The 15,681-nt window shown below is 41.3% G+C and overlaps 1 protein-coding gene across 1 annotated transcript; it reads left to right on the top strand.

Annotated features, from left to right (window-relative positions):
- Positions 1-11,721: 11,721 nt before the first annotated feature.
- ccr10 (chemokine (C-C motif) receptor 10) lies at positions 11,722-12,885 on the top strand. The gene has a single exon (XM_070991089.1). The coding sequence runs from the start codon at positions 11,722-11,724 to the stop codon at positions 12,883-12,885; it is 1,164 nt and encodes a 387-aa protein (XP_070847190.1).
- The last annotated feature ends 2,796 nt before the right edge of the window (positions 12,886-15,681 follow it).

The raw sequence follows: 15,681 nt of genomic DNA, 5'->3' as shown, positions 1-15,681 counted from the left end.
TTTCCTGTTCGTTCAGTTTAGACACTGTGAAAAGACGCTTATAATGATGAACCCTGATTTTTAGAAATTGCATCCATATTTTGGCGATTTCCGCCATATTTTGCATTTTAGAGTTGATTCTGCTTTCATCTTCCTGTTATCGTTCAGATTATGTGTGTGTCTTCACTGACCAGCATCTCTGATTCTTGTTGTCATCTGTCTAACATCATTTCACATTTACGTTCACAATCAAACTGTTCACTGACAGCAGTTTTCTGAAGTGTCTCTGAGTCCATGTGTTCATCTCCTTCATCCAGTCATGTGTTCACAAAGTGGTGAACCTCGCTCCATCCTCGCTGTGAACCACTGAGCTTTTCCAAGATTCCCCTTATCATACCCAATCATGATGCTCTCACCTGTTAGCAATCAACCTGTTTACCTGTGGAATGTTCCAAACAGGTGAGAAAGAACATGAAATGTATTGACTTTGAGCTGTTTTCAGGTGAGTGTGTGTCAGAGAGGATCAGATCAGGTGATCACATTCTGTTCTGTTTGTTGATGTTTCACCCAGCGTCCAAACTGTTTGAATCAGGGTTTTAGAGCTCTGTGTGCAAAGACTGAATAAGGAGCAGTGCTGGTATGTCCTCACTTACTCCTGTGGGTCTGCTGACATGAACACATGATGGCACATAATAATCTGTGATACACCTAATTGGAGTGGGACTGCCCTGATGGTGGTGGTGATGTGGTCAAAGAGGGAGTGCGGCCCAGTTTCCTGCTCCTCCTCAGATGGCTGCTGGAAATGCTCTTAAGGGATTTCCTCCTTCATCTCGCGGCAGGGAGGGCGGCTGCGGGGACAGGGTCTGGGCTGGAAACCAGGAAACTGGTGCAGCATGAAAGATAAGTCAGAGCTTCAAAAACACACAAACAGCTCACAGAAAGCTCTGACAGGTTTGTGTGTGGCAGCAGTGATGATTCAGACTGAAAATAGGCCAACAGGTTTCCTGTATTTTACACAAAAAGCCATACTGATTTCTACTTATTTTAGAAAAATGTGATGCCAGTGACGTTTAAACTCAGTACTCTATAGGAGTACTGTACGCATCTGCATCTAACACACCACCTACTGAGTGTAAAAAGCCACAGCTTCCTGTGCTTTGTGGTTTTCAATGTGCAGGATGTCAGATCTGTGAGTAATGACTTATGTCTACAGACAGGAAGCTGTTCTGGCATTCAGGGCTTGGCTGCATGCTGATGTTTAGGGACATTTTTGGGATTCAGAAAAGCAAATGAAGGATGAGCAGCAGCCACGTGGTATCACAGCCGTGGTGCTGTCAACCAGCTGACTGCTGTTTCTGTGTGAGGGAGATGTAATAAGACTGAAGTACGAAGTATAAACAGTGACAAGGAGTTCTTCCACTAACTTGCTTTTTCAGTTACTTTATTTTTATCATAACTTATTATCAGCCATAATGGCCGCTAAAGGAGTGAAAACGAAGGAAATTAGTCTTTTTTAACACTAATACAGGGGAATTAAATGGATAAGCAAATGTTTATGGTTTGATGACTGTCAGTTTTCATGTGCTCAACACGGTTAAAGAAATCAGGACACACACAGTTCTTTGTATGAATCTTTCCTTTAATATAGTACGCTTCATCACTTCTAGCATTCAAGTGTTAGACCTGAATCCAGAAACCACAAGTTTCACTTTTTTTTTATTAGTTAACACCTTTAAAAAAACATTTCCTCAGACTCGCACCACACGAGCAAGGACACAACAACACATCACACTACCTGTAGCATATCCACACGTCAAATAAACCACAGCAGAATACTGCACGTACTGCATGTTAGCAGGCCGAGCATGAAGCCTCAGTACTTTACACCGACTGAAACGTGTCCACAGCACCGAAGGGTCAAAATGTTACAGACAAAATTCACAGTGTTGTTTCTTTATTGATCTAAACGCTACGTTAAAGCTTCACTGAGGTACGCTCTTTTATTTAGCTCTTGTACAGTTATTTGTGTTTGGACCAACATTCTGTCATTAAATGAAAGAAAGGGTCGTATTTCTTTAGATAGAATACTAAAACAGAGTACTGATATTATCACAGACATACTTCCTCAGAGTACTTCTCCAAACCAAGACCACTGACAGCAGCTCAGCCACGTTGTCTGTAACAGCTCAGGCCACAGACAGTGAAAATACAGAGTGACTGCGACTGTTTGAGTGTGAATTCATATTTAGTCGTGAACGTCTTCAGTCCACAGCAGCGACGGCTGAAGTTCTGCTGCTCAGATCACCAGTTTCAATGCGCCCTCCAGCGGTTAAAATGAGCAGCTGTCATTAGGATTCTTAATTTTCTTCTAAATATTGTTGTTTGCTTCACTTCATCTGAAACTCATTTTCTTTTCTCACCATCTCTGACCACCCCCCCCCCCCCCCCCCCCACACACACACACTCTTCACACCTGCAGCTTTTCCTGTTGCAGAGTGACACAGACGGACTGAAAGACACTTCAACTCATTTCAAATGAAGAGTGCAGGGTGTAAAACCTGTTGTCGTTCCTCTCACTCATAGTTAGCATGTGGAAAAAAGAAAATAAACAATAATTTAACAATGCATCTGTAACCATCACTCACTGTTACATTGTCTTTTACATTCCTGTGAGACTTTGTTCAATAATGAAACTTTATCTTTACCTCTTTGAAAATAAAATATCTGCAGTGAGCCTCACATCGACTGTCTTTAGAAAACAAGGATTTCACTGCTGAGGTAAATCAAAAGAACAAGTTAAATCCTCAGTTGTTATTTAACTTCAAACAAAGGTGACGATTCAATGCGAATGGCACGTTATGTCGTTAAAGTGGTAAAAAAAAATCTTTATATAACCCTTTCAGAAATGTTAGAAATTATACTGTTGGGATTTTTTTAATGGCTGAGCAGTTTTACGTTTTATCAGGTACACCTGAACAATCTGTCCAGCCACAAACGACCGTCATCAAGTTTAGGTTTTTGTTTACAGTCAGAAATATGAGCATGTTTTTTATCCTTCCTTCATTTACAGAAATGAAGGGGCAAAATATTAGAAACACGACCACTGTGACCTCAGAAACCTCTACTTCATTAACACCTCTGTACAGTGTGAACACGTGAATGTAGACTTTATGTCATATTGGATTGGACATTTCAATTGTCCAGATGTTCCTAATAAAGTGGCCACTGGGTGTGTAGCTCAATTTATTAAAGCATAAAGCAACAAGTGACATGTACCAAAGAATATACAATAAATAAAATACAAGGAAGCACAAAGAGCAACAGAAGAATTAGACAGACAGTGAGTGAGACGTCCACGTCCATTTTTCTTTTGCACATGGACACAGCTGGGACAAAATAGTCAAAGGTGCTTTTAGCAGGTCTGGATCTGACTCTGGGTGCAGGTTGGAGGCCAAAGACTGTGAAGCAGAACTGAAAGTAGATCGTCGGCGTTGCACTTCAAGCCGAGGACGTTCTTCATGGCAATATCTGCTCAGCTCATTTAAGAAATATTAAAACTGTACGATGTGAGTCTCTCAGTTAGAGCTGAAACGATCAGTCGATTAATGAGGCAGTCGAGAAAAATAATCAGCAGCTTATTTGATAATTTAAAAAAAAACAAAACCCTCCAGCTCTTGAATTTTATTTTATTTTTTTATTTTTTTATTTGCAGCTTCTCTTTGATGACAAAGCCAGACATTTGAAGGGCTAATTTATGATCTTATTTATAGGCCAAACATTTAATTCATTAATCAAAAAATCATTTATATAATTGTAGATTAGAATTAACCTGTTGTGAAAATAATTGGTCCAATCTTAATCTCACTTAAATTGTTGATTTACCCACTTACTTCTAGTCAAGTCAATTTTATTTCTATAGCACGTTTACAGGCGGCTTAGCTGCACCAAAGTGCTTCACATAGAAGTGCTTAAAGTGCAGTAAACACAGGATACACACGATGCTAATTATAATCAAAACAATAATCACTGAGAGGTTTTTTAATGCTGATGTAGAGATATATTTTAGAACAGCTCGTCACACATAGTTAAACATACACAGTTGTTGGTTCACAGATTTCTTTCTGCTTTCATGGGCAAAGTATGAAAAACAAGATGCAGCTAAATTATCAGAAATACACAAAAAGTCAAACTAGAAAATAACTGATTGAAAAACTGAATGCACGATAATAAAATAAAATCAAGGCGATGCTGATCTTCTTGACACTTTGGCCTGAACTTTTTTTTTAAACATAGTGGGTCTTTGTTAATTAGTGTCATTGCTGCTTCATAATAACTTTAAAACAGGCATGAATTGTCCTTCATGACGACCCCAAACGTCACCGAACATACAGCTTTAAGGTCATGATGGAGGCAGATGACAGAACGTCGCTGGACTCAGTGAACAGAACATTTATATTTAAGAAAAATATATTAAGAAAAGGGGCTGCACGGTGGCGCAGCAGGTAGTGCGGGTGCCTCACAGCAAGAAGGTTGCCGGTTCGATCCCCGGGTCAGGCGGGGCCTTTCTGTGTGAAGTTTGCATGTTCTTGCCGTGCATGCGTGGGTTCTCTCCGGGTACTCCGGCTTCCTCCCACAGACCAAAAACATGCTCATTAGGTTAATTGATGACTCTAAATTGTCCGTAGGTGTGAGTGTGAGTGTGAATGTTTGTCTGTCTTTGCATGTGGCCCTGCAATCGGCTGGCGACCGGTTCAGGGTGTACCCCGCCTCTCGCCCATTGTAGCTGGGATAGGCTCCAGCCCCCCGCAACCCCGAAAGGGATAGGCGGTATAGATAATGGATGGATGGATATTAAGAAAAGGGCTGATGGAGCCGTTGATAGAGCGCCGTTCTTTGCAGGAGGAGTACTTCAAGAAGAAAGATCATCACGACGCAAAGAGCTGAGCAGTGAGGTCGGAGGTCAGACCCAGCTCAGCCCCTGATGCTGAGGAAATGTAGCTGTGACAGATTATATATGCAATTAATTTATCTTAATTAATCCCAAGCATGTACTTGGTTGTTTTTTTTGTTTTTTTTACTAATATTAAAAAGTCTATTTGTGAGGTGTTAATTAGTTCTGATGGCCTTGTTAATCCAGAGTACTTTAAAATCTTTATAGGTTACTTATGAGCTGTTTAACAAGCAAAGCTTTTAACATCGTAATAACATTTATAACCATGTAATGCAAAGCACGGTAATTAAAGACTTTAATTACTGACACCTGATGGCATTTTATAGTCAAGCCATTCTCTTTAATGCTTTATTAGGCATGAATGAATTATGTGTGTTAACTGTCAAAATACACTGAACACAACTCAAATAAACATCTTAAAGTCAACTAAAATGTTATATATAATGCAATATGTAATTGAAGGCCATAAGAAGTCCTGAAGATGCTGTCTGAAGCTGAAGGAAACAATTGTTGAGATTAATGAACACTAAACCAGAGTGATTGTTTGATTTTCATAAAAATAGATCTAAATAATAAGTAAAGCTGGGCGTGAGCAGGAGGTGAAGCAGCCAATCAGTGTTCAACCTGAGTGTTGTGTTCGCAGGTTGAATAGTAGGTCAACAGTTTCACATCAGTGAACGACAACCACACTCACAAACAAGCCAGGAGGGTAGAAATCACAGGTTAACAAAACCACACTGTGGATGAAGGATCATCAACATGTCAGCCAGCTGTCGACCTGCCAACGGTTCCCATCAGAGTCACATCGCCCTGTCGCACATTTTCTCATGCCAACATCAAACAGTGTGGTTAATGCTCCTCACTGTGAACATCTCTGCAGTTTTCAGACTGCATGTCTGCAGCGTGAGTTAGTCAGCGAGGTTAGTCACACACACACACACACACACACACACACACACACACACATATACGTACAAACCAGAAACAGAATAAATATCATAAACACACTGTACTTTAAATCAGCCGGTAATGATTCATTTCACCTTCTCTATTGTGCAGCTAACGAGGAATATCAGCGGGGTCACATCCAAACGCACTGCAGATTTTAACACAATTTCAAGGAAATCGACCCAAAAAAGCCGGCGAATGCATGCTTTTATCTGCTACTGGAATTATTAGCAGTTGGTTCATAACGATAGCCAGTCGGTGGCACCAGTTAAAAGACCACATAATTGTATTTTTAATATGATACTTCAAAATGTTCTTCAGCATTTTATTCAATAAGCTGATAAACTGGCTCATAAAGGTGTCCCACAAGGGTCTGTATTGGGCTATTTACGTTATATTTAAATATTTATTTTCAAATTTAGCATGGAAATGTACTTTTTTATGCAGATGATGCTATCTTGTATTCTTATCTGTTTTTTTGTTTGTTTTTGTAATAGAGACGAGTATACGGTATGAACTAATGCCAAAAAGCACAGCATTTATAACTTCAGCTACTTTGCAGTGCCTGTCTGTAGATGGGCCTTTAAAATGCACAATAAATGATACAGGACAGCATCGTTAGCATGTAGGAGTTTGGTTAATAGCAGCAGGTTTTCACTTTGCTTTTTTAAGTGAGGTTTCAAAGTCAAATCAGAGTTTTGGATGGGAACAGAGCTCGTTTGTCCTTTTTTAAAAACTGTGGAAACCATCACACAGTCCACTGAACTGTTCGTACTGGACTGAATGAAAAGGTCAGAGGTCACTGACGTTTAGAAGGCAGCAGCATGATGACTTTTTTAGTTACAAGGCTGCGTTCGAGATGTTTCCTTTAGTTCAAAGTGCACAATCATGACAACAGATACGTTCCCAGTATCATGCGCTGTGATGGAAAACAAAGAAACTGCAAAAGAAACTGAGAGATTGTAAAGTTCTGCCAACTGGCATAATTATCATACCTGTGACTGGTTTAACTGGTATTTCTGTGTGTGTGTGCATGCTGACTGCTTTGTGTGACTGACTCATCGTGTTGTGATGTTGTATTTGTGTGATATAGAGCTCATCAACAGGGAATGACTCAGCAGCTATTTTAAAAATGAATTCTCTCTTAATTGAGTTTCAGCTTGAGGATTTTCGTTTTTTCTCTGTTCTCTATCATTTCAAACTGATGGTCATTCGACATCATCCGACTCCTGAAAGCTGTGATGGGCATTTTTTATCCTTTCTCTGGCAGTTTGTAGACCAAACAATGAATGGATTCATCGAGAACAATCGTCAGGTTAATCGATAATGGAAATAATTGCTGTTGTAATTTATTTGGCAGGTGCATAAATAAAGTTGAACTAAATCTTAAGCTCAGCTTTGAAGTTTCAGGGGCACAGATACCCTAAAAGGCACCAACAGGCTCGCAACAGTGGTTAAATGCTGTCCCCCTTCCCCCAGAGGACCCCCCTCTGTAAGGTTTGATGCCTCAGAGTTTGACCTGATCAGTCAGACTGTATGTGGTTGCATTGAATCCACAAACGATGGTACAACCTCAGAAGAAGTGGAGAGGCTGTGAACTGGTTTTGTGGCAGTCATACCCAGATGTTTGTGTGCCTGATGAACCCACAGCTTGTTTTTCTTTGCATTTCACTGACTTTTGTTTCCTCGTATTAGCACATATTCTGGATTTGTCACAGGGAAAATATTGTCAAAAGTACAATACATCTGTAATGAGAATATAAAAGCTGATGTACTTATTACAGATCATAATCACAGAAGCGTTTGCGCACTTGTGGTTACAGGGATGATGGTTGATAAACATCTGCTGACTGCTAACAAAGGTCTGCAGATCAGGATGCAGTACCAGCCTCTTCTGATCAAATTCAATAGAGAAGACCGATCATGAGCAACCCACAGAGTCATTGTTGTGTGACAGCACCACGAAGGCATCAGCAGAGTTTCATGCTCACATCCTTCAGTGACTCCCGGTGATACAAACAGCCAATGCGGGGCTATGGCAAGGTCAGCAAAACACAGAGCCCGTTTCATTGGCTGGAGATGGTGGCGGTTTAGCCCACAGGCTTGTTTTTAAGAGTGCCAGCTTCTCAAATCTCCACCACAGACTCAAGGGGCAGGACTAGGGACATGCTTAACTCTTCAAACAGCACAGGTAAGATCACTGGAGGAGGTCTGAGCAGATTTTAGATAGAAAAGAGGGTTTTAAAAAGGCTGATAATGTTTCCAGATCGACAGATAGAGTATGAGTAAGATAAAGAGTGTAATTCAGTTTAGAAATGTTTCAACTAAATACACATATATGTATAAGGTACTTAAATAAATACTTTTATTGACTAAGCTTACATGTATTTCACATTCATAGTTATGTACATTATTAGATTGCTCTCATATTAAATTATGAAGTTAGTTCTTTGTTACAGCCCTGATGTCAAAAAGCTGGGATCACCTGCTGATGCTTTCTGACATAAACTCACCTGAAAACAGCACAAAGACGGCATATTTAACGTTTTCCTCATCAGCGTCTTTGATTTTTGTAAATTTATGCTCATTCTGAATCTGATGCTGCAACCAGTTCAAACATGTTGGGACAGGAGCGACACATTTCTTTGGGCTTCATGCAGTTTTAGACTTTTTTGGCATCAGGGTTGTAGCACAGATGAATCCAAGAGACTAAACCAAGTTGCAGCATGATTGCGGTCAGCGTCCTCATGTGACTCATATTCATGTGGTTTGTGATGTATTTGTATGAGAATCCTTTCAGCTGAACGCTGCACCTACAGATTATTAAGTTTATTAAAAGCCAGTTTAACTCCAGTTATCTTTATAATTAGTTGCAAATATAATTATACAGCCTGGGATTTGTAGTTTGAATGTCGTGAGAAAGTAAAGCATAAACTGTCTGACATTCAGCCAGCAAGTAAAAAGAAATATGTAAATGTATGCTGTTATTTAGCTGCAGTGAAGGCGAAAAGCAGAAACTGTGCTGGCATGTGACGCTGGGGATGTTAAAGCTGCTCGTGGGTTCCCACATGCCGACAACCTGACGACCGCTGCGTGTCACAGCGCTGAAAAATGACTGAAATACATGACTGCTGCCCACTCAGACTCTCCAACAACAATATGTGGCTCTCACTTTCAGCCTGACTGTCAAAGATATTATGATGTAAGCTGCAGGAGTCTGTTGATAATAAATGATATATTACAGGAGGAAACTGCAGGACGGTGAACAGTATTTACAGCAGTGACACTGACAGCTGAGAGCAAATGTTTTTAGATGGAAATTTTAAATTAATTATTTGTTCAGATAGACCAGATCTCATTCAAATAAAGATGGTTTTAAATAAAGCTGATAACCTTTAAATGTAGTGTGACATTACACAGCAAGTACAAGAAACAAATCAAATATTCAGGTTTTCACAAACATGTAAGACGGATTCGACCATGGGGAGGGACGGTGAGAGCAGGTAGCTACAGCAAAACATCACAGTCACTTACACCTGTCATGTTGGCCCGCATTTACAAATAAAGATTTGTTCAAAAAGTGAACAGAAACCATTCAAACAGTTTTAAAAGCTCAAATAAAAGTGGCACTCCATGGTCCAGCAATCATTAGACTGTGTGTGAAAGATTTAAATGAATGAAGAAATGTGAGGTGGTTTAGGACCTTTGTCTGCCTGTTGGCATATCGTGTGTGTGAAACTGAAGCATTAATCACAGAAGTGTCAATAATTGATTTGATTGAACAGCTCGAGTGGAGACGGCAGAGAGATAACAGTGGAGTGAAGACAAAGCATCGCACAGCAGAGTCCTCCACAGAACGGTCGACGTCAAAATGTGATAAGAACAATAATGTATATATTGTAAATCATAGTGTGATAAATTGAGCCTTGTGGCACTAAATTAATTTACAGTAAGCTCTGATCCTCCGTCGTATGAGCTTATAGACTGGAAGTTTTTATGATCAGTGGTATCAAATGCAGAATTTGAGCTGTGGATAAAGAGCGTTGCTTTATTTTTTAGATAAGACGGGATCATAAAGTGAATGACAAACACTACATAAAGGAGCTGTGACTCTGGATATTTTGCCGTTTTAACTCCTCGAGCACATGAAGTTTGTCATCACACTAATTTATAAATCGTAATATGAATCAGAACTGTCGGGCAGACTAGACTTTTCTTTTTCCCTTCAGCTGCTGAACATATGGACCAAAATTTAAATTTAAATTAAATGTGTTCACTTGTTTGTCCTTTCAACTTTTTGGAAACTGTGTGTGAAGTTAAATAGCGTAACCTGTATTTAGCACAACCTGGAAATCGTGCATTTCGGCCGAGGCGACGCTGAACTGCAAACTAAACTGAAGTAATCACAGACTAAAGAAAACATAGAAATATCATATTTCAGCCTGTCCAACAAACTGCCGACGGAACATTTTTCTCTTACGGTTTTTCCTCTTACCTTCAAGGGAAATCCTTAAGGTCTGTCTCCACCATCAAATAAAGAAGTTAGAGAAAAGGTATTAAGAAAAGAGCATAATTTCATATTAGGACTAGTGTCTGCAGTAGCTGTCAGACAGTGAAAGATGAAATGCAAATGGTGATTGTGGAGACTGCCTATAAAGGCCGTTAGCACGCGACACTGACTGATCTGTGGCCCGCCAAGCTACCCACGATTTCCCCTGTGCCAACGACCCGATGCCAGTGTCACGCAACCTGGTGCAAAATGACTAAAATATCACAGCTGCTTACTCAAAGTGAGGAGCAGAGCTGCAGGTCTCTCACTTTCAACCTGTGTGGAGGAGGCAGTGTTTCCTGATATCGTGACATGAAGAACAGAGTTCTGCTCAAACTCTGGCGGCTACATGTTTTGGAACAATAATTAGATGTCACGCAAGTTGTGGAATTTTGCAGACGCAAAGTGACTCATAATGTTCATTACAGACCTGCTGCAGAGGGTTTTATTGGCAGTCTTAGCTGGTATTTGGTCCAAACTCACTACTTTCAATAACTGTACGGTGTAAATGAATTCATTACACGGAGACTGTTACTTCCTCTTTTAAATGTTTTCTTGAAAGACTCATCTGACAGCCGACATTCGTGGCTTAAAGCCTGAAGTGGCAGTGGCTTCACATCAGGAGAGATTCATTAGGCCACATTCTGATTGAAGCCTTTTATCAGCTGCAGAAAATAATAAGCAAAATCCACCTGAAGGTCCTTTTTTAGCTTCCTACGCACATCCTCTTTTGGTAAAAGAGGCTCATCCGTTCGTCCTGTTTGTTCTCTCTGAACGCCGTGATTAAAGGTTTCAGAGCTCAGTCTTCATCTCAACTCTTTGTTTTGGCAGAAGCTAACCTTCATGGGTTTTGTTACTCCTGCTGTGCTGGTGCGTTGCCACAAAGCTAAACTCATCCTTACGTTTCAGCTGATGCACACGGACAGTGCATACATTTCATAATGCATATGTACTGTATGTTAATCAGACTATGAGCCATGCTAGCAGCTCTTACGGCCATCGTTAAGAGCACACCTGTGGTAACATCAGTATGCTAACATGCTCACAATGACAAGGCTAGCATATATTTAGCATGCTCGCACTGAACACACAGCCTGGGTTCGTTTTAACGGCTGCTTTGTGAAGTGAACATTCACTAATTTTCATTACTGTCTCTACTTTTCTTTAATGTAGGCGCTTAAAATAATGAACAGCGACATTGATGACATTGATTTAGAAGTCTCAGAGGTTTGTTTTAGTCCCTTTCATCCTCCTCAGATGAATCACTCACTAGTCTTTATTTTTCCTCACAGTAATGGATGACGATATCGGCTACCTTGACGACCTTGGCGGCTTTGATAGCTATGAATATTCAAACTACTCGCTTTGGAATATAAGTAACGCCACAGACTCCGGTGATTACGACCTGAACTCCGGCTGGTGTGAGGCTGGTGAGCACGAGTTCACCATCAAAATGTTCCAGACTTGTGTTTTCTGCCTGATCTTCCTGCTGGGCGTGGTGGGAAACTGCCTGGTGATAGCCACCTTTGCTCTCTACGGCCGCCACCGGCTCCGCTCCATGACCGACGTCTTCCTGTTCCACCTGGCGCTGGCTGACCTCCTCCTGCTCCTCACGCTCCCATTACAGGCCATCGACACTCACTTGGGTTGGATCCTCCCCGTTACCCTCTGCAAGGTCATGCGAGCATGCTACGCTATCAACACATACAGCGGGCTTCTGCTGCTGGCCTGCATCAGCGTCGACCGCTACCTGGTGGTGGCACAAGCCCAAGAGATGCTGAGGCTGCGCGGTCGGATATTTGCGGCTGGGACAGTCGCTGCTGTAGGCGTGTGGCTTGTTGCGGTGCTCGTCAGTTTGCCTGAAATCCTCTTCTCTGGGGTGTCAGGGTCCGGCAGCGAGGCGTTCTGCGGCATGCTAAAGAGTGGAATAGTCAAAATGGCCACCAACGGAGCCATCATTGCGGTCTTCTGCGTGTCCCTCTTGGTGATGGTGACATGCTACTCTCTGATCGCCCGGATGCTGTGGGAAGGGCAAGCGCACCGGCGGGGGAAGCAGTGGCACCGGCAGCGCACCCTGAAGCTGATGGTGGCTCTGGTGCTGGTTTTTCTGGTCTTCCAGCTGCCGTACACCGTGGTGCTGTCGCGTAAAATGGCAGGACAGTTCTGCGCTCTCCTGCTGGAGTACATCACCTGCACTTTGGCGTACACCCGCTGCTGCCTCAACCCTATCCTGTACGCCCTGGTCGGCGTGCGCTTCCGTAACGACGTGTTGAGGCTCATCCATGACTCGGGCTGCCCATGCGGCCTCCAGCTGGTGCCGCAGTTGGTCAGCTCCGTGTCCCCCTCCTCACCCGCTGTCACGGTGCTCTCGGCTTGCTCGCCAACGTCCGCCGAACGCAGTCACTTCAGCTGCGACGCGGTTCCTCCCGTCAAAAGTCAGTTTCCACGAACCCACTAAAATTATAGAGCAGACTGTAAACTTGTTAGATTTCCATACCGTACACACAGTGTACACTCACAGAAGCAGTGAACGCAGTACTGTCGACTACTTGTAAATATTACTACACATTGATAGGCTTACAGACTTACTTATTGACTTACTTTGTTCCTGATTGATTATCTGTAAAATGTCTTTTTGACACTCTGTTTCTGTAATACTTCAGACACGTTTTCATTTGGTAACCCTCAAACATTGTATTTATTGTGCAGGATAAATGACCGCAGACTCGTTTCGATCTTTCTTCATAGCTCTTACATTTGGCTTTCCTTCTTTAACCGGGTTTATTGAGACATTTGAAAATACTGCAGAGTACTGTGGAGGTGTACTGCTCTGCAGAACATATATAAAAGGTAAAGTTAGGTTTTCAGGCTGTTTAACAGATCACAGACGTGAAGTAACTTTAATAAATAGATACATTAAGAAGGAATTTTAGATATCTGCAAATCATATTAATGCTTCCAGACTCAAGCTAAGCTAACCTTTAGCAAGACCAGGTCAGCTGGTGTTACTTATTCTCCATGTAACGATTGGGCGTAGCTGCTGCCTCATTTATGTCGGATACCAAACTAAATGACCAACATTTACAGGAGGTTGTTGAAATTTGTTTTTTAATTACCTGAACGCAGCATAAAAATGGAATAGATTTGTTCAGTCGTGTCTCATCTGCTGGCTTTAAAAAGACATACGGCTGTTTTTCTTTGGCCGCCTTTAAAGAAGTTAGTCGTTTCTGTTAGATCTTCTTTTTTGAGGTATAAAATAAATGTCAGACAGTCACAACCCCGATGCCAAAAAAGATGTGATGCTGTGTAAAACGTAAATAAAACAGAATATGATTGTTATCGTGAATCTGATGCAGCGACACGTTTCAAAAACACCTGTTTGGATCATTCCACAGGTAAACAGGTGAGAGGGTCATGATTGGGTATGAAAGGGGCGTCCTGGAAAGGCTGAAGGATATGAACACATGAACTCAGAGACACTTCAGGAAACTGCTGTCAGTGAACACTTTGATTATTGATGATTGATTCTGGTTTGATTTGTTTTGCAGTCCAGACTGTAAAACAAATGGTCGTCGGCTCCTCGGGCTTCGTCAGTGTTGCTCTCATGTGGCGTCTTTGAATCAAAATGTGTGTTTGTATGAATGTTTTGGCGGATGCAGTAAAACCGTTGGAGCTGTCATGAGGTTTGAGTGCTCGTTGCCGCTGACACGCTTCAGTTGTTCCTCAAACAGTCTTGAGGTTTGATATCAGCTGTAGTCATTATGACCAAAAAGTTACAAAAAAAGTGTTTTTGGTCACACTTTATTTGTTGCTTTTTCAGAGATCAGGTGACACCAAGCAGATGGCCGGCGCCACAGATTTTCGTAACCTAACCACAGCCATGAAGGCAGCAGTTCCACATTTTTATTTTGGGGAATTTAAATCTATGAACGGAGCGGTCACACTGCTGCCTGTCGAGCTTCGTGTTCATCACGCTCGTTTCATTCAGATAAAGTCTGAAAAACTGATTTTCATCTGCTGAGGACACGTTTCCTTTTTGTTTTGACCTTCTGTTCTCTGCGCGATGCTCCATATGTGCAAATGTACTGTATATAGTGTGTATACTTTTGGATGTTTTCCAGGGTTTGCCCTTTGGCTATCTGCTGTATCTGTTAATATATTTACATTATTATTGTTGGTAGGTCTTTTTTGATAAGCTGTGTGTCATCATTGGACTGAAATAATTATTTTTTATGCATCACAAATTAGCATACAAGCAATATTATGATTATTATGAGTGAGATTTACAGAGTTTGTCTTTGTTTCAAAGTTCATTGTAACATCAGATTAGAGTTTGTTTTAATGTAGTTTTCTTCTCGTTTGTACGATTAAACTTTGATGTGTTTAATGACTCAAAGTCTCATCTCTCCACCCACCAGCCGTGTTAACAGTACAGTGATACAACAGATAGATTGAAAATGTAAAGCAGTTGTGATCATGATGCCTTTCATACCCCCCCTGCTGTCACACATTCACACCCAGACCAGACATTTTTAAGGTGATTTTCACATTATTGGTACAGATCATAAACACTGCTATAACAGACACTGAAGGCACTATGACTCATATTTACTGGCTATTTTTATTAAATAAGAACCATATTTTTTACCTTTTGCCTTTGACTGCAGAGAGATGGATGCATTAACCAGGAGGTTAATGGAAGGCGATTAAACCTGCTTTTGATTATAATATGAAGTATAAAGATAGTTTCTGAAGGATTTCGTGAACAGTGCTCTTATTTAGTCCACTTCACCTCTAGTTTTTAAAGAGGCCCAACATTTGGAGACTGGCAGGAAAAGGTGCAGAGCTCTGCTGCTGCAGTGTGACGGTTTGACCACTAGGTGTCAGCCTGCTGTAGAGGCTCTGAACCATTCTGACCTACAAACAGGACTACTCCACAATACTACAGTACTGTCACGGCTGTGTATGTGAGTCCTGCCCCACAACACAGCACCAACACACTCACAATAAATTACAATGAATGAATGAAACCGTTTATCAGGATAAGAACAAAAGAAAGGGCTGCAACTACTGATTATTTTTTTCTTCATTAATTCAGGGTGTTTTCTGTATAAACGATGTCAGAAAATAGTGAAAATTGCCTGAGATGATGTCATTTTCTTTGTCTGACCAACGATCCAGAGGCCACAGATGTTCAGTTTATCGTCACGTAAAGGTTGTCACCTGTGTGACACGGTATTAAAAGCTTGTGGTC

The sequence above is a fragment of the Chaetodon trifascialis genome, chromosome 21 (genome assembly GCF_039877785.1).
Source record: "Chaetodon trifascialis isolate fChaTrf1 chromosome 21, fChaTrf1.hap1, whole genome shotgun sequence".
Taxonomy (NCBI): Eukaryota; Metazoa; Chordata; class Actinopteri; order Chaetodontiformes; family Chaetodontidae; genus Chaetodon; species Chaetodon trifascialis.
The sequence above is the reverse complement of the archived record's forward strand: the minus strand, read 5'-3'. Positions and strand labels throughout refer to the sequence as shown.